Source organism: Sorex fumeus, unplaced genomic scaffold (assembly GCF_029834395.1).
Source record: "Sorex fumeus unplaced genomic scaffold, SorFum_2.1 ptg000007l, whole genome shotgun sequence".
NCBI classification, from domain to species: Eukaryota; Metazoa; Chordata; class Mammalia; order Eulipotyphla; family Soricidae; genus Sorex; species Sorex fumeus.
Window position 1 is genome coordinate 541,431 of NW_026606064.1, and position 20,600 is coordinate 562,030.

At 41.6% G+C, this 20,600-nt stretch overlaps 1 protein-coding gene across 1 annotated transcript; it reads left to right on the forward strand.

Annotated features, from left to right (window-relative positions):
• Positions 1–593: 593 nt before the first annotated feature.
• Positions 594–20,184, forward strand: TCN1 (transcobalamin 1). The gene is made up of 9 exons (XM_056139096.1): positions 594–672; positions 7,024–7,203; positions 9,170–9,310; positions 11,317–11,472; positions 12,915–13,096; positions 15,539–15,739; positions 17,116–17,294; positions 19,421–19,539; positions 20,083–20,184. The coding sequence occupies exons 1-9, from the start codon at positions 594–596 to the stop codon at positions 20,142–20,144; spliced, it is 1,299 nt and encodes a 432-aa protein (XP_055995071.1). The 3' UTR covers positions 20,145–20,184.
• Positions 20,185–20,600: the final 416 nt, after the last annotated feature.

Here is a 20,600-nt window from a genome sequence, read left to right on the forward strand (position 1 = left end):
GTGGCTAACCCAGGTTCGATTCCCAGCATCCCATATGGTCCCCCAAGCACCGCCAGGAGTAATTCTGGAGTTCATGAGTCAGGAGTAACCCCTGTACAATGCCAGTGTGACCCCCCCAAAAGTAAAAAATTTAAAAAGCCACTATTTAAAAGATCTAGCTATGTGCCAAGGTCCTTGGTCCTGTCTGCTCCAATTTTAGTCTTATAACGTCTACTTCCATTTTATATGCTGTGAATCCAGTCTCAGAAACATAAATGAGGTATAACTGAAGTGAAATGGAAAGAGGGAAACAAAACTTAAAACAGCTACTTAGTCATTCTCATAGGGCTAAAAAACAGTATGAAATATGAACCCTAGAGGTTTGGCATAGAAAACAAATAAAAATGATTTCCTTATTCTCCCTGATCCTACCTTTCTTCTTCCGGGTTTATCACATTACTTGGACGATACACTTGACTACACCTCCTGATGTTGCTCAATATTTCAGTGAAAGAGGTGTTGGCAATCCGAAGGAGGATCTCTCATCACCCTCCCTCTATCACCCCGTAAACTTCTGATCGAGCCTTCACTATCCCAGTCCACCTGTTGGCGAGATGAGACTCTACCATCAGATGCCCCTACGGGCACTCCTATTGTTTTCTCTCATTTCAAGCCAACTGTGCAAGATCTGTGGTGAGTATTCTTTGAGCTAAAGCTACTCTAAGGGGATAAACTCCTGAGGGCTCCTATGTAGAGTTATCCAAGGAAAGATCCTACTCCAGTTCTATATGTGGTTGGACTTCATGTTAAAGGTAGCAGGACATAGTGAGTTAAGTTCCAGAATGTATCTTGTTTTAGGAAGGAGCCTAGATTCAGCCTCACTGTGGCTCCCGGTTCTTCCTCATGCTCAGGTTCTCTCTGTGACAGCCTCCCTCCCCATCACAGTCCATTCCTGCTCATTTTTATTTTATGTTATTTTGTTTTGTTTGATTTTTATTAGTGAAACACCATGAGATACAGTTGTAGACTTACAAGTTTTTGTGCTTGGGTTTCAGTTATACAATGATCGAGTACCCATCCCTCCACCAGTGCCCATTCTCCACCACCAATGATCCCAGTATCCCTCCCACCCCCCCCAAATCCCCCATCCCATCCCGCCTCTGTGGCAGGGCATTCCCTTTGTTCTCTCCCCTTTTGGGTGCTGAGGTTTGCAGAAGTCCTGCTCATTTTTAATCAGAAAATTCAGGGTCCCAGAAATTCTTGAAGCACAAGATTTTGAGACACAATCTGTTTCTCTACAGTTAAATTCGTGGGTTTGGGGGTTAGCCCTTTATAACTCACAGGGGGAAGAGAAAGTTAATAATCTCTTTCAAATAATGAAAATATTTGTCTTGGCATTAGAGTTTGCAGGTCTCAAGACACAGTTTTCTGCTTGTTTTTTGCTACAGAACTTTTATTTAAACCTCATTGTAGGATAGCATTGGTTTGTCCTTTCAGCCTTGCTGCAGGGAGCTTAGGTTTATTGGGTTACTTCCATCACAGTGCTCCCATTCCTCTGTGTTTATTTGTAACCTCTTTCTTTGTGCTCTGTTGACTTGTAATGTTTTTCTCTTTCCCTTCTTTTGCCTAGTTAATTCAGAGCAATGTCCTTTTTGTATGGACACAGTAAGAGATACATTAAATTTGTAGGGTGGCTCTCCAGGGAACATCTCAGACTACAGTGCTCAGGCCGGATTAATCATTCCTAACCTTAGCAGGATCCAAATCTAGTTATTACTTTTTGGATCATTACAGCATTTGTCCATGACCAAGCTTCTAACTTATAGTTAAGTATTATGGCACTTTGACCTGGCCCATTTTGATGCCAGGGTAACACATAGCTCACAGCTTGCCCTGGGTCTATCCAATCCCTCGTCGGGACCCTGCTTTTGGGGTTCTAGGGAGTAAGGGAAACAGGGGCTTAAGTCAGGAAAACAGATGTACAGGAGGAAAATATCATTCAAAGTCAAATAATGCCCAAGTCACAAAAGCATAGCTTTAACTGTCTAAAATATATATACCAAAAGGACATTGCTCTGAATTAACTATGCAAAGTTAACTCTTATCCTTATTCTTAAGGATAAGAGAAAAACAATATTTATAAGTCAACAGAGCACAAAGAAAGCAGTTACAAAGAAACACAGAGGAATGGGAACACTGTGATGGGAGTAACCCAATCAACCTAAGCTCCCTGCGGCAAGGCTGGAAGGACAAACCAATGCTATCCTTCACCTCACCATTTCTCTTCTGGGTGTTGGCCCCTGTGTGGTTTTATTTTTCAAATAATAAAGTAGAAGAAAGAAACCAGGATTTGGATTTAGTCTGACTCCTTTGTACTGAATGATCCAATGTTTCTGACTTTTATTTCGCTTCATCATTGAGGATAATACAGAGTGGGGATTGAAGCAAGTGATTTCTTGAAGTTGGGTGTAGTTTGTCAGGGTCATGATTTCTCTTTTGTAAATCTTTTCCACACCTCTGTATTAAAGCACTGTGATTTACTAAGTTACTCATAGTTGGGGGCTGGAGCGAAAGCACAGTGGGTAGGGTATTTGCCTTGCACGCAGCCAACATGGCCGGCCCGAGTTCGATTCCTCCGCCCCTATCGGAGAGCCCGGCAAACTACCGAGAGTATCTCGCCCACAGGGTAAAACCTGGCAAGCTACCCCTGACGTATTCGATATGCCAAACACAGTAACAACAAAGTATCACACTGGAGACGTTACTGGGCCCGCTCGAGCAAACTGATGAACAACGGGAGGACAGTGACAGTGACAGTGACTCATAGTTGAGTTTTAGACATGCAATATTGCAGCACTGATCCCATCACCAGTGTCAACTTCCCTCCATCAAGTTCCCTCCCATACCCTGTAACCCTTCACCTGCCTCCAGCCTGCCCTCTTCACAGACATCTTTCCAAGTTTGGTTGTTAAAGTTTGGGCCTATTGGCTTCAGTGTTGTTGACTTTTGTGGTTTGTATATTTGACTCTTCATGTGTGCGGAGAGTAGTCTCAGCATGATGGTGGCTGGTTCTGGAGGTCTTCGGCTGCCAGAGCCCTGGTCGGGGCGGTGAGGAAAACTCAACCCGCTCCCCTCCAAGGGGCCCCGGCGAGGACAGCCAGGCACTGGTGGCAGGAGACTCTGCGCTGTTCTCTTCCGGGAGCTGGGTTTTATAGTCTCTGAGTCTTGGCCATTGATGGGATTACACGGCACCAGGGGGCCAGTTGGTGGGTGTGACCCCCGCCTACTGGAATTTGGAGGATCTGGGTGGAGGATGCTCAGCCCCGATCTGAGCAGGCTTGGAGATCTCAGCCCCGGGACCCGCATGCCTTTGTTCCTCTGACGGTACCTTCATGTGTGTGGAGAGTAGTCTCAGCATGGTGGTGGCTGGTTCTGGAGGTCTTCGGCTGCCGGAGCCCTGGTCGGGGCGGTGAGGAAAACTCAACCCGCTCCCCTCCAAGGGGCCCTGGCGAGGACAGTCAGCCGCGGGGGCAGGAGACTCTGCTATGAAGGTACAGGCAGAGGAACAAAGGCATGCGGGTCCCGGGGCTGAGATCTCCAAGCCTGCTCAGATCGGGGCTGAGCATCCTCCACCCAGATCCTCCAAATTCCAGTAGGCGAGGGTCACACCCACCAACTGGCCCCCTGGTGCCGTGTAATCTCATCAATGACCAAGACTCAGAGACTATAAAACCCAGCTCCCGGAAGCGTGCGGCCGCATTTGTGGCCGCCCGACATCTTATTATCTCATTCCTACTTTGGACAAACTGGCAGGCTACCGAATGTAACCTGCCCACATGGCAGAGTCTGGCAAACTCCCCATGGCGTACTCAATATGCCAAATACCAGTAACAATGATGGGTCTCATTCTCCTAAAGAGCCTTGAATAGGGCACTTTCTTAAAAATCTCAGGGCTAGGATGAAGGAGATGTTACTGGGGCCTGCTCGAGGCAATCGATGAATAACAGGATGGTCATGATCATGATCAGATATTTGACTCTATCATCCCTTAACACCACCTTGTCCCCATTACTTCTCATCTGTCTCTTCTCTCCTTTCCCTCCACTCTTTCTTTCCTTCTCCTCCCTATACTTGGGGCCAAGTTTGATCAGAGTAGCACCTCCTCCCCTTTGAAACATTGCTTTCACTCATTCGATAATTCTAAATGCCAAATATAAGTGATATCATCCTGTATTTAGACTTCTTCTTCTGGCTTACTTCATTATACATGATGTTTTCCAGTTCCATCTATGTCGCCACATGAATTGCATGATTTCATCATTCCTTAGAGCTGTGTAGATTCCATCATGTATATCTACCACATCTTCATGTCAACGATTCTGTCGTTGGACATCTAGGTTGATTACAAATCTTAGCTATTGTACTTAGTGCTGCAATGAATAATGGTGTACATATGTTCTTTTTAATGTCCTGGGGATAGAGACCCAAAAGTGGAATTGCTGGGTCATATAGGAGCTCAATTCTGAGGTTACTGAGTACTCTTTACACTGTTTTCTATAGGAACTGGACCAGACAACATTCCCACTAGCAGGGATGAGGGTTCCTTTGTCACCACATCCCTGCCAACAGAAATTGTTTCCAGTACTTTTGACATGTGACATTCTCACATATAAGATGACATCTCATTGTCTTCTTGATTTGGGTTTCCCTAATAATAAGTGATGATGAGAATTTTTTTTCATGTGCCTGTTGGCCATCCCTCCATCTTTCTCAGAGAGTGTCTGTTCAGTTTCTCTCCCCATTTTTTTTTTTTTTGCATTTTGGGCCACATCCAGAAATGCACAGGGGTTATTCCTGGCTCTGCACTCAGGAATTACTCCTAGCGGTGCTTAGGGGACCATATAGGATACTGGGAATTGAACCCGGGTTGTCTGCATGCAAGGCAAATGCCCTACCCACTGTGCTATCGCTCCAGTCTGTCTCTCCCCATTTTTTGATGGGGATTTTAGATTTTTGTTGTTGCTGTTGATGATGATCCTTGTGCTGGAGTGATAGCACAGCGGGTAGGGTGTTCACCTTACAAGCGGCCAACATGGCCGACCCGAGTTCGATTCCTCCGCCCCTCTCGGAGAGCCCGGCAAGCTACCGAGAGTATTCGATATGCCAAACACAGTAACAACAAAGTCTCCAATGGAGACGTTACTGGGCCCGCTTGAGATCCTGTATATCAACCTTTTATCTGATGTGTTGAGTGAAAATATTTTCTTCCATTCAGCTGTTGTTTAGTTTTAGCCCGTTTTTCTTTTACCATACAGAAGCTTTTGATTTTGTAGTTCCTGTTGTTTAGTTTTACTTCTGTAAATATTTGCCCTGGATTTGAAGTTTCAAACAATTCTATCCTAGGCAGCCACATCTTCCTGGTGTGTAAAATAAGTAACAAAAAAAGATCAATACCACAGTGGAAAGACATGTACTCCTATGAGCTAAAGCACAGGATTCTCCAACTCTAATTTTTAATCCTGTTCCATCATCTCTTCTGTTGTATTTACAAATAAAGGGCCTCTAGAGTTCCTTTCCAATGAAATTTTTGTTCATTGTAAACAATACTTACAATTATATTATAATTCACTTTGTCTTTCTTGGCCAAGGAAGCTGATTTGAGTTGTTGACCAGGAAATGAAAAGGTCTATTTCTGTGCCAAAAATATATATATACTGAGCTGGACGGTTCCACAAAATTTCACAGTAAATGACTCACAATAGTTGAATTGTACCTGCTACAAGCCATGACCTTTCAACAATTACTTTATTATGACCTTCCTGACTCTTTCTTTTATAGTAAAATAAGGTGGTCAGTGAAAATCACAGTTCTTGAGTTCACTAAGTATAGTGATAGGAACTCCCACTGGGTTAGATGTAACAATATATACAAGTGTTACAGTTTATAAAGTGCTTTTTACCTAATAACTATAAGTAGGTATTATAATAACCATTCTAGAATGAAGAAACTCAAGGTCAAGAAAAGTATACAACTTACCTACAGTCATGAATCAAACAGCAGAGAGTCCAGCCAAGAACTGGCTGAACTAAGATTCTTATTTCCAACTATCTCACTCACCTGTGAAATAATATAGAGATGGGTAAGATTTTCTTGGGTTTACGGGCAGAGTTTATTTGTTTTAAATATAAGCCATAAACATACTGGAATATTTGTTATTATAAGAGGATATGTTTTAGTATAAATGCATTTTAAAACATTTAAAAGTATAAAGGATTGGGACCAAGAATATAACTCAGCAGTAGAGTCAATGAATTGCTTGCATGAGTCCCTGGGTTTGGTCCCTAGCAACAACTAACAATTACATGCATGCACGCACATGTGCATGCGTACGTGTGTGTGTGTGTGTGTGTGTGTGTATGTGTGTATGTGTGTGTAGCAATTCTTGGGCAACTTTGAGCTCTCTTTACTTCCATGGTAAAATGTGTTTTTCTCCAGTCCTCACTCCTGGGACCTAGATGTATTCAGAGTAGGTACTGACAAATTAAGATTTTTTTTTTTAATTCCCAGTCTGTTGAGCAATCAGAAAATGCACCTTTAGGGCCACTTGACAATATTATACAGATATTTTTACTTCTTTCTCTCAGTATTAACCTGAAGGAAAGGACATAGAAGGTGAAATAACTGAATCCAGGAAGTACGAGGACAATAACAGCTGATGTGTGTTTTATCTCAGTGAAGACCCCAATGACCCCATATTCAGAATCATGGATTGGTAATAGAGCTGTCTACAGGACTACTATGCTCCCAGCTCACAAGGGGAAGTTTGTGCAATTGTCAAATTAGTGAAATACTTCCATGCTGGCTGGTAAATGAACAAAACATCGCAAAACAGGTGCAATAGATACGTTTTGCGTTGTTTCAGAAACCATCACCACTGGTTGATATATGCCTGTGCCATATATGTTACTCAATGCTATTATGTCACTCCTGTTCCTATTTTTAAGATTTTCTAATATTTTGGTTCCTTTTTCTCTCCTGCTACAGAGATAGGCAAAGAGCAGTACTTCCATATAAACCCTCTGGTGAGCACAATAATCAATTCCAAATATACCGAAGGAGTGCAAGCTGCTAATATTCTGTTGTCCCTCAGACTTGTTGGGATTCATAATCAAAGCCTCGATCAGCGACTGATCCAACAACTCCAAGACAGCGTGGCAAGAAAAGGTCAGAGTCCTTATCCCCTGGAAGACGTTTTTGGGGGCGAGCACATCTGGTAGTCCTCAGGGCTTATTCCTGGCTCAGTGCTCAGGGTTCACTCCTGGAAGTATGCAGGGGACAACATGTGGTGCCAGGAATCAAATCTGGGTCAATTTCCTGTAAGTCAAGCACCCTGCCCTTCTGCAAGATTTTGAAAAAAGAAAAAAAGGCTTAATTTACTTATAAAAAGTCACTGTCACGGTCCTCCCGTTGTTCATCGATTTGCTCGAGCGGGCCCAGTAATGTCTCCATCGGAGACTTGTTGTTACTGTGTTTGGCATATTGAATATATCACGGATAGCTTGCCAGGCTTTGCCGTGCAGGCGAGATACTCTCAGTAGCTTGCCGGGCTCTCCAAGAGGGGCGGAGGAATCGAACCCAGCTGGCCGGGCCAGCTGCGCGCAAGGCAAATGCCCTACCACTGTGCCATCGCTCCAGCCTTTATAAAAAGTATCTCCAGAAATTCTAAACTTGTATGTCCAGAGTATCTCTGCTACCTCCACCATAACTGTGTAAAACTCGAGGCTCAAAACATTAATCTCCTGGGGCTGGAGCGATAGTACAGTGAGTAGGGCGTTTGCCTTGCACAAGGCCGACCTGAGTTAGAGTCCCAGCATCCCATGTGGTCCCCTGAGCACCACCAGGAGTAATATCTGAGTGCGTGAACCAGGAGTAACACCTGTGCATCGCTGGGTGTGATCCCCAAAAGAAAAAAAAAACAACAATATTAATTGCCTGGAATTTGAAGAGGTCTAACTTCTTTCAGTCCTAAAAACTATGTTTCTTTAATAGAGAAAAAAAGCAAAAACACAAGAAATTGTAAATGTTTCTCCACTTACCATGCTTTATAAACAAGATGGTGACCTTATGTGGTACTGGGAATCAAACCATGGTCAGCTGCTAGGCAAGGAAAGGGCCTTGACCTTGATACCACCTCTCTGACCATTCTCAGTTCATGCTTATAAGAATTGCATGATTCAGTTTTTTTTTTTACTTCTTTATAAGAAAAAGATATAGCTTTCATTTATGGACTAAATGAAGGAAGTTGACAATAGAGGGGTAATCATGGAGCATAGAGATGTAAACTGAGGTTGAAATCTGACTCTAACTTAAATCTTTCACACCAAAAGGAACCTCTACTTTCTAATAAGTGTGAAAAGTGCTTCCTGCTTCACATTATTATTAGAATTATAAGGTGTCTGGGAGTTTTGTTACTCTGTAAGCAAAATAAACAAGTTAATTGTTACTCTCCTAGCAAGATTACACACACAAAGACAAAAATCCAAGGCTTTACAATTTATCTTACTTCTCTTATTTTGCAATTACTTAACTGGGGGCACACACCTGGCAGTACTTGGGGCTGAGTCCTGGGCCCTGTGCTCAGGGATTACTCCTGACAGTGTTCAGGGGAACTTATGTGGTACTGGGAATCAAACTAGGGTCAGCTGCTAGGCAAGGAAAGGGCTTTAACCTTGGTACCACCTCTCTGGCCATCTTTGGTTCATTCTCATAAGAACTGCATGATTCAATTCAATTTTTTTAACTGCTTCATAAGAAAAGATATAGCTTTCGTTTAAACAGTACTGCCAAAAAAAAAAAAGAAAAGAAAATGAATCTGATCTGGGGAATAAACAAAGAGTTAAATATCAGTATGGAATGGAACAGAAGACAGATATGACAAACAATCTAAATCACAAAGAAGAAGACAAAGGGTCAAAAAAGAATCACAAGCAGGAGGGAAACTGGGAACACTGGTGGTGGGAAATGTGCACTGGTGAAGGGACAGGTGAAAGAAACATTATATGACTGAAACCCAATCATGAACAATTTTGTAACTGTGTATCTCGTGGTGATTCAGTTAAAAATTAAATAAATTTTTAAAATAAAAAATTTGTTAAATGTACATGAATGATAAAACTTAATTTTTTTTCAGGATCAGATTTAACCTCAGGACAGCTTGCCTTAATTACTTTGGCTTTGGGAGCATGTCAAAACCCCAATGCTTCATTTAGATATGATCCTCACCTTGTTATTCAACTGGAAAAGAAATTCCAAGCAGAAATAGAAAATATGGGTAAGAATCAAATGTCCGGAAACCTTCGAAAGTCCTATCCCTCCACTTTTTCAAAGCTGTAGGAAGTTTCCCGTCACTCCTTCCTGCTCTTCATTCCACTTATTTCACTCCTCTTTGCAAATAACTTTCCCTTCTTTCCTCATCCCACAGGCAACGTAAACCTTTTCAAATATGTTCACTGAGCACTGACATTACGCAAAGAACTGTTGTGCAAGTGATCACGCACACACACGCATGCACGCACAACACAAAGTCCTCTACCAAGCCGGAAACCTAAATTTTAGACTAGTATGAAACATACAAGAAACAAAATTATAAGATGTTATGTCATAAATACAAAAGTTCTCCTCATTAGTATAAGAGCTATCACTATCACTATCACCCCATTCTTCAATTCGCTCGAGCAGGCCCAGTAACGTCTCCATTAGTCCCTGACACATGCAGGTGTAGCCCGATGACATATTGGGGGCTCCTTCAGGGTCAGGGGAATGAGGACCATTCATTGTTACTGTTTTTGACATATTGAGTATGCCACGGGTAGCTTGTCAGGCTCTGCTGTGTGGGCAGGATATTCTCGGTAGCTTGCCGGGCTCTCCGAGATGGATGGAGGCTTTTGGGGCAGCCCCTAATCTCCTTTACAGGTGTTCCTAGTCAGGCATATAGGCAGGTATGATACTCTCAGTAGCCTGCCGGGTTCTCTGAGAGTGAGAACTAGAGAATAAGAGGTCACTTCCGGGAGCTTGGTTTTATAGTCTCTGGATGGCCGTTGATAGGTTACACGGCAGTTGGTGGGTGTAACTGTCTAGCTACTGGAAGGTGGGGGAGCTGGGTGGAGGAGGCCCAGTCCTGAACCGAGCAGGCTTGGAGATCTCAGCCCTGGGTCCCGCACACCTGGGTTCCCCTGCCAGTTCCTTGTCCAAGTGTGTGGAGAGTGGTCTCAGCATGACTTTGACTGGGTCCTGGAGGTCTTCAACTGTCGGGGCTCTGCTCGGGGCGGAGAGGGAAACCAAATAATAAATAAGAGCTAGAGGTGGCCAAATTTCTGTATCACTGAGAGGTGTGAGATGTGGGGGTGTGTGGGGGGCGGCAGAGAATAGCCTTACCATACAGTGATGGTTGCTAGTGAGGTGGATTGCTTTTATTTTAACACCACAACATATTTTTTGTTTTGTTTTTGGGTCACACCTGGCAATGCACAGGGGTTACTCCTGGCTCTTCACTCAGGAATTACTTCTGGTGGTTCTCAGGGGATCAGATGGGATACTGGGAATTGAACCCGGGTCGGTCGCATGCAAGGCAAACGCTCTACCTGCTGTGCTATCGCTCCAGCCCCACCACAGCACATTTTTTACTGAGGGTTTTTCTGATTCATGTTTGGGCCATACCTGCTGATGCTCAGGGCTAACTCCTGGCTTTGCACTCAGGAATAACTGCTAGCGGTTCTTGCGGGACCATATGGAGTGTCAGAGATTGAACCCAGGTCAACCGTGTACAAAGCAAGCACCCTCATGGCTGTCCTCTCTTTCCAACCCTTCCCCTTATGTGTATCCTATAGCTCTTCATCTTCATTCCCGCCTTTTTCCAGGATGGCCTTCAATTTGTGTTTGTCATTTTAGCACATTACTATTGAAATCGCCCAAGATTGGGAGGGGGGAAAGCTGTGCTCCTCCTAACTCAGCGACCATGTTATAAAATAATAAATTGAATTTTATATATCAGATCTACTGATTCTATGAGTTAGAATCAGGATTACACCTCCGAAAATTAGCAATTAGCACTGTAGCACTGTCCTGTCGCACTGTCCCCTCGTTGTTCATCGATTTGCCCGAGCGGACACCAGTCACGTCTCCATTGTGAGACTTGTTGTTACTGTTTTTGGCATATTGAATACGCCACAGGGAGCTTGCCAGGCTCTGCTGTGAGGGCGGGATACTACAAGAATAAATTGAAAATGCTTTACTGTTCTGCACTTCTCTCTCTCTCAAATACTGTTTTCTCTCTGCCAGAAGCACACGAAGGCAATCCACTGACTAACTACTACCAGTTCAGCACGGCTGTTTTGGCCTTATGCCTTTTCAACGGAACGTACTCAGTCACCAAAGTTGTCCAACTCCTGATGCCTGAAAATAAAAACTATTATTTTGGTGGCCAGTTCTCAGTTGGTGAGTCACTAAACATAATTCCCTTTATACTCAGGACACCACCACTGGCTCTGGGCTCAGAGATCACTCCTGGAATAAGGTCTTCTCTGCGAGACCTTTGATTTTTAGCTTGAAGTAAATATTTGGATTTGTCTACCTCTTTCCCCTCATCTCCTTGTATATTTATTTTATATAACTATATAATATATTTTATATAAATTTCATATAAACATAGGTAACGTATAAATGAGTTTTGTATCAATATATTTTACATAAATAGTACATATTTATATATAGGTAAATGTACATAATTTATGTAAAATTATATAAATCTATGAATAAGTTTATTTTTGAAAATAAAGGCTATTCTATCTAATCACATTAGATTATGAAATGTTCATATAAGATATTTTAGGAAGTGTGAAAGGAAGAAATTAATACTGTTTCTATTATTGGAACAATTTGGATGTGTGGATTTATTTTAACAAAACCTCCTCAATGATAAAGCCCATATTTTGGACAATTGGATATACATTCACTATGGAAAAGGTTAAGAAATTTTCCACTATAACCCAAAACTACCATATCTGAAAGAAAACCCCTTGTAGAAATGGGTATTGGTGTTCATCTCCTATATATCCAGATCCAAGCTCACCTTTCTAAGAAACTTAAAGTAAATCACTATTCAGTATCTCAAGATAATTAAGACGAATGTGAAACTTTCTATACTTTTCCTATAATATAGAGTCCTAATCAGGGGAAACCATGTAATGAGCCCTTATCCTCCCTATTTCCAAAAGTTTTATTGGGAGACTGAGTGATAGCACAGCAGGTAGGGTGTTTGCCTTGATAGCCGATCCGGGTTCGATTCCTAACATTCCATATGATCCCCTGAGCACCACCAAGAGTAATTCCTGAGTACAAAGCCAGGAGTAACCCCTGTGCATCACCAGGTGTGACCAAAAAAGGAAAACAAACACAAAGTTCTATTGGAAAACAGTTATATTCAGTGTCATTTTCTCATCCATCTAGTAGAAATCTTAGAATATTTCAAAGACATATTACATACAGACATAATATTTTGGCATATCATCCTGGGTTTTCTCAACTTGTTTGCCATTATGACTAAAAGATAAAAAGAAAATAGTAACTAAAATGTAAAAATGAAAGGCTATCCATGTGTGTATACACCTCCAGTTTCACCATGCATACCTAAAACCAATGTGAGAGGAACTGAGTACCCTGAAACTCACCAAATTAAAACAGTCTTGCAATATTTGAAAGGATAATGTTGACAAATGACTGCTTTGTATCCTTCTCTCCATCCTTAAATAACATAGCTGACCATTTCCTAGAGATGTGTCTGTTGGAACACTGAAAGTCCCATACTTTAGGAAAGCCCTCAACCCAAGGAACATAGGGATGGGTGGTCTTCCTATCAACGATGCTCTGTTTCCTGACAGACACTGGTGCAATCGCTGTCCTGGCACTGAACTGTATGAAGAAGAGTGTGGTAAATAAACAGATACAAACAGACTTAACGGGTATCAATAACTATATACAGCTACTGGTCAAAAAGATTTTGGCTGAGAAAAAGGACAATGGTCTCATTGGAAACACATTTAGCACCGGAGAAGCTATGCAGGTAAGTCAGAGCATAAAATAGAAGACAGAGAAGGGTGTCATGGAAGGAAAACCACACCTTTATCTATTTTTATTGACCTCTTAAGATCTCATTATTAATTTCATTTCCTATGTTGATATGTATTTTACTCATGTGATTCCCTTTCCCTGCAACCTACAGTTTTCCATATCCAAAGCTTCTATGAAGGTTTGTCTGTCTATAATGTTTAATATATTATTATATAATACAATAATATAATATAGTTACCATGTTATATATATATAGGCTGGAGCGATAGCACAGCGGGTAGGGCGTTTGCCTTGCATGCAGCCAACATGGCCGACCCAAGTTTGATTCCTCCACCCCTCTCTGGGAACCCGCCAAGCTACTGAGAGTATCTCGCCTGTATGGCAAAGCCTGGCGAGGTTCCTTTGATGTATTCGATATACCAAACACAGTAACAATTGTCACAATGGAGACATTACTGGGCCTGCTCAAGCAAATCGATGAACAACTGGAGGACAGTGACAGCGATTATATATATTATTATAAATAGTTATTATGTTGTGGCTGGAGCGATAGCACAGTGGGTAGGGCACATGGCTATCCCAGGTTCAATTCCTCCATCCCTCTCAGAGAGCCTGGCAAGCTACCTAGAGTATCCCGCCCACACAGCAGAGCCTGGCAAGCTCCCCTGGCGTATTCAATATGCCAAAAACAGTAACAAGTCTCATAATGGAGACGTTACTGGTGACTGCTCAAGCAAATCAATGAACAATGGGAGGACAGTGCTACAGTGCTGTAATGTTTTATAAAGCTCTAGAGTCTTCTACAACTAATATACTATTCTATGACTGCAGTTTCACACTTTACCACACTTTGTCATTATGTGCCCATCTTTCCTCCCAAAATGCTATGGAAGCATTAAATAGAAGTGACAGTAATAGTTGCTAGTATTTATTGATGTTAACTCTAATGCAAAAAGCAAACCAATGAGGAAATAATTATAACCTCCATTCCCTAAAATAAGAGCATGAGTCAGAGCCAGGGTTTCCCTACCATTATAAATCCAGAAAGTGGTGGAAATAAATGTAACCCAAAATAGCTGGTTTCAAAACTTACATTCAGTAGCTACACTTTCATGGATACACTCCTTGGTCTGAGATTTTATTCGTATATTCACTCACTGATTTACATAAAGCCTAAGGATAAGAAACAAAAAACCTTCAGGGCAGATTTACAGGGTAAAACAAAAAGGCCCTTTAAATAATTCAGAGTGAGAGAACTTTAAAAGGAATAGAAGAGAAAAGGATAAAAACAAAAGGCATGAGCCAACATTACATATTTTAGGAAGATCAATGCATTGGGCATGGTCAGCCCAGGGTTCTTAGAAAAAAACTACCAGATAAAGCTGGCGATATAAGCAAGGATCCAGTGATAAAGTTCCCTGTGTTATTGTTACTATTCATGTGATTCAACTTCCTATGTTTGAAGTTAATAGAAAATAATAGTTTCCCCCTTCTGACTGCAATTTGAGTCACCTGGAGGGATTTTAGGAAACATAAATGTCTAGACAACACACTAACTAATTAAAACAGAAATTTTGGGGTGGAACATGACCTTGGTCTTGTCTCAAAGCCCTACATAGGATGCAAATTCACAGCAGAATCGAGAGCTACATGCCATTTCTATTTGAGCATCTTTGGTCATGGTGATCCTTGTCAGCAGAGTGCTCCCCTCCCTCCTCGCATCATATACTAAAATGCCGTTGCACCACCAAAGCCTGTCTCACATTTCTCTCCTCCATAAAGACTTTCCTCAGTCCCATTAAATGCTTATAAGCTCTTCTTCTACTAAAAGACCATACACAAGGTGGTCATTTATTATTAGGGCTCATTTCATGATTCTTTGTTGACAATATTTCTTGAGGGCCTCCTCTAGCACAGCTATTGTTCTATATCATACTGGTATCATAACCATACTGATATTTAACTGTTGTTTATTCTCCAGATCAGATTCATTTTCTTATTTTGGCAGTACTATTTAAACGAAAGCTATGTCTTTTCTTATGAAGCAGTGAAAAACAAAAATTAAATCATGCAGTTCTTATAAGCATGAACCAAAGATGGTCAGAGAGGTGGTACCAAGGTCAAGGCCCTTTCCTTGCCTAGCAGCTGACCCTAGTTTAATTCCCAGTACCACATAAGGTCCCCTGAGCACTGTCAGGAGTAATCCCTGAGCACAGGGCCAGGACTCAGCCCCAAGTACTGGTCCTATATTATAGCTTGTGTTGTTAAGCCATTCTCTACCACTTCACCCAAACTAGTTTGGACACTTCCTGATAGATATCTTAGTTGTCTAAAGCTCCCCCTCTGAAGTCAATATTTACAGAATTCATTAGCTGTCAGCTTTCCTCTTATTTAACTTTTATTTCTGTCATTTATCCACTCTCTCTCTCCTTAGGCTCTTTTTGTCTCATCGAATGATTACAATGAACATGGGACAGTTTGGAATTGCCAACAGACTCTGGACACGGTACTCAAAAAAGTCTCTCAAGGAGCATTCTCTTTGCCCATTGCTGCAGCCCAGGTCTTGCCGGCCCTACTGGGAAAGACTTACTTGGATGTTAACAAAGATTCGTCTTGTGTCTATGATTCAGGTAGAGCACTGAAAAGCAATCTCTTTTACCTTTCAGCATCATGCCCAAAGCAGATGAGATTTTGATGCTCTGGGTACCAAAAGGGACCAGGTAAACAACAAAAGCAACAGTCTTACAGAGAACTCACTCTGAGTTCTGTCTTCAAGAATTTTTGTTTCCCTGAGAATCTGTTCTTAATAGGATAGCAGGTGTCATTCTTGGTTCAAATGCTGATTTTAAAAATTTGTTTTGAAAAATCCAGATCCAAAAGGGTGTTTTCTGATTCTTGGATCCAAGAGCTGCTCCATGCATCAATCCAATTCAAAGTAATTTGACTCTCTGTTATGCATGGGGAATGATCCCTCTGGAAAATAAGATCTGTGAGGAAGAAATTTGGTCAAATAAGAAAAATTCAGCATAGGGACTGGAGCGATAGCACAGTGGGTAGGGCGTTTGCCTTGCAAGCAGCCAACCTGGGTTCGATTCCCAACATCCCATATGGTCCCTCGAACACCACCAGGAATAATTCCTGAGTGCAGAACCAGGAGTAATCCCTGTGCATTGCTGAAATTCAATGGAAACAAACAACAAAAAAGCAACCAAAAAAGCAAACAAAAAAAGAAAATTACAGCATAGATCATTTATTAAAAAATTGCAGCATTTATTTTTAAAAAACTGGTTTGCTGAGAGATATAAGGAAGATTTTTTCCCTTCTATCTTGCTTGCTCCTCATTCAGTCACTTATAAGTTTATGGACCTTGGACAAATGTTTAACCTCTAAATGTCAATGATCTGGGAGCTAGAGTGATAGCACGGCGGATAGGGCGTTTTCCTTGCATGCGGCCAACTCAGGTCGATTCCCAGCATCCCATATGGTTCCCTGAGCACTGCCAGGGGTAATTCCTGAGTGCAGAGCCAGGAGTAACCCCTGTGCATCGCCAGGTGTGACCCAAAAAATCAAAAATAAATAAATAAATAAATAAATGTCAATAATCTGGCATAAATTTCCAAGAAGAGAAGGATCAGGTAAGATAGTTTAATAAGGGACTACTGACTGGGGCTGGAGCGATAGCACAGCAGTAGGGCGTTTGCCTTGCGTGCAGCCGGCCCGGCTGAGCCAGGTTCGATTTCTCCGCCCCTCTTGGAGAGCCTGGCAAGCTACCGAGAGTATCTCGACCTCACGACAAAGCCTGGTAAGCTACCCGTGATGTATTCAATATGCCAAACACAATAACAACAAGTCTCACGATGGAGACGTTACTGGGCCTGCTTGAGCAAATCGATGAACAACGGGAGGACTGTGACTGTAACTTTATATGTATATGAGATTATTTACTTTGTTTATTTTTATCACTGTTCATGCAGTAATAACTTCCCTGTTTTTCTGTATTTGACAGATAAGTTCAACGTCTCCACTCATGAGCCTCTATCCAAAACGCCTACTGATGAAATCTCAAATATCTCCGTCCATTACTCTGTGAAAATCAATGAAACATATTCCACTACTGTCACTGTGAAAAATGGTTCTGTCTTTCTAAATGTCATGGAGGAAGCTCAGAAAAAAAATGAGACCCTATTTGGGTATGTCTTTACCTAACCTAAGTTTAATGTGTTAGATGTAGTTTTGAAAGACTCGGTAAAAAGACATCTGCGCCGACCGAACAAAGAGGTCTAAAACTCTTCAATTTCTTTGCTATCTATCCATCTACAAGGTATCCATCTACATCTTCAAACAGGATCAAAAAATGTAGATTGGACATTCCACTTTCTATCACACTGTAGAGTTTCAGCTGGTTTACTCAATGAGTGAATAAATCCCAGCAACTTCTGTCAGCAAAATTCTTTAAACAAATGAACCTCTTAAGTCATATATTTGTGTCAAAAACAGTGTTTTTCAACCACTGATTTGCATGTTGATAACAGTCCACATACATTTCTGCTAGTATTCAGAAAAAAATGCTTCTTAATACATATTCCATTTGGGTCATGTTGCAGTATTATTATTATAAAAATTACATATAAATGCTTTTATTATAAATAATGGTTTCACTTCCTACTCAAAGGCCATTGAAATACTTCTCTTATTTTCACTGGTCTGAAAGCAGAAGAAGGTTTAAAACCACTGGTCTAGTTTCTTAACTACTTCTGAATCTCTGACCTATTTGAAAAATTAAAAATCTTTAGATTAAGGTTCCCCCGTCTTAGAGTAGTCAAGTAATTAAATTAAGATGTTAACTTTGCCTCTAGAAAATATGGCATATTTGACTCATTTAACCTAATTGTTAATTATGTATTATGCCTAATAAAATGATGTTAGAGGTGTTCAAGAAAATCCTCTACAGATAAAATATATGCACGTAGAATTAAGAATTGTCTTCAAGGGCTTCCAGAAAGAAGAAAAACATGACTAGGAAATGGAAAACACTGACCATATCACTTTTTTTTTTATTTTATTGAATCACGTGAGATAGTTACAAACTTTTATGTTTGGGTTACAATCATATAATGATCAAATACCCAACCCTCCATCAGTGCACATTCCCCACCACCAATATCCATGGTATACCCCCCTTTCCCACCCTCCCCCTACCTCCATGGAAGACAATATTCGCCAGCATATCATTTTTTAATAAACAGCATCACGATCACGATCATCCTGTTGTTCGTCAATTTCCTCGAGCAAGCCCCAGTAACGTCTCCTTCGTCCTTGTCCTGAGATTTTAAAAAGTGCCATATTCAAGGCTCTTTCAGGGTTAGGAGAATGAGACCCATCATTGTCACTAGTATTTGGCATATTGGCAGGGGTCACACCCACCAATTGGCCCCCTGGTGCCATGTAATCCCATCAATGGCCAAGACCCAGAGACTATAAAACCCAGCTCCCAACCGCAAATGCGGCTGCACGACATCTTATTGTCTCATTCTTACTTTGGACAAACTGGCAGGCTACCAAATGTAACCTGCCCACACGGTAGAGTCTGGCAAACTCCCCATGGCGTACCCAATATGCCAAATATCAGTAACAATGATGGGTCTCATTCTCCTAACCCTGAAAGAACCTTGATTATGGCACTTTTTTAAAAAATTCTCAGGGCTAGGACAAAGGAGACGTTACTGGGGCCTGCTCAAGGCAATCGACAAACAACAGGATGGTCGTGATTGTGATCATGATTTGGCATAGTGGGTATGCCACGGGGAGTTTGCCAGACTCTGCCGTGTGGGCAGGTTACGTTCAGTAGCCTGCCAGGTTGTCCAAAAAATAAACAGCATAAAGAATCAAATTGTGCTTTCTTATTCCCTCTTTCCTAAGAAAAATTCTGATTTAACTTATGGTGTGTCTAGGACACAAGCACAACCTTTCTTCTTCTGTTTTTGGATCACAATGGTTGCTAGATCAGTGTCCATTAGAAATGGTTCACTGACAAGTGTCTACCCTGACAAGAGGTGGGTACTGAAGCCACAAGAATATTTCTCTAATTTATCATGGAACTAAGTTAAGTGCTTCGTAGAGGGCGTGCATTATCCCCAAGAATGTTTGTACCACCCGCAGATCCCTGGCCTGGCTCAGATCTACAGAATCATGATATCTGGGCAAGAAGCTGAGGAAACTGTATTGTTTGACAACAGCTTCAAGTGATCCTTAAGCACAGTGGACTTTGGAAAACTGCCATATGGGGTTGTCCAAATTCCTGACACTGTTCCCACAGTTTTACAGTGACGGAGAGCTCGTGGGGACCCTACGTCACGTCTGTTCAGGGTCTAAGAGCCACCAATGAAGATAGAAGCTACTGGCAACTTCTAAGTGAAGATAAACCATTAAGTCAAGGTATGGAAGAGCACCTATAAAGAGCCCACCCACAAGTAATAATGTCCAAAGATTAACGGTGGGGGGAAAGTGGAGAGGGAGAAATTCTTTTGAGGAATATGTCAGTGAGGTAGGAAATGAGTCATCGTTATTCAGTGAATTCATAAAATTATTTGACCCAATAGCACAGCAATAGGGCATTTGCCTTGCGCACAGCCAGCCCGACCGATCCAGGTTTGATTCCTCCACCCCTCTCAGAGAGCCCGGCAAGCTGCCTAGAGTATCTCGCCTGCATGGCAGAGCCTGGCAAGCTCCCCGTGACGTATTCAATATGCCAAACACAGTAACAACAAGTCTCAAAATGGAGACGTTACTGGGCCCACTCAAGCAAATTAACGAACAAGGAGAGGACAGTTTTGTTTGTTTCCTAAATTTCACTTCTTGAAGCACCATGATTTACAAAGTTATTCATAGTTGGCTTTTAGACATACAATGTTCCACTGCTAATCCCACCACCATCATTTGACTCACTTTTCTTTTTTTCTTTTTTTCTTTTTGTCTCAGGCATTGGCAGTTACCTTGTTCATGATGGAGAAAATTTGGAGATTCGGTGGAGCAAATATTGAAAAACTCAAACCTTCTTCAGCTGGATCTAACCCTTTTTTTTTCAGGGAACTCTCATATGGAAAATGACCTCATGCCTTCCTTTTCTCTTCTCTTAATCCTAATACAGAGAGTCAGTAACCTCCTTTTCTCTGGTTGCATGTTCAATAAAAGATCAACAACAGTATGAGAACAAGCACCTTCAACTTGGTTCATTACTACTAAAATGGATTCCTATTAAAGGGAACACTGCCCCAGGAAGTAACAATGTGAAGAGAGGGTCAACCAACACCTCTAAGAGCTTTGGTTCTTCTCAAGTTTTTTCCCACTGACTAGATGACCTTGGGCAACGGCAGAAAATAAACATAAGGTTTTAGGTCGAATGATATAGCAACAACCAATGAGATCAAAAAGAATGTTTACAGGGAAAGTGAACTCTAAAGTCCAGATGCTAGGGCTGAGTGGACATAATGACCTCA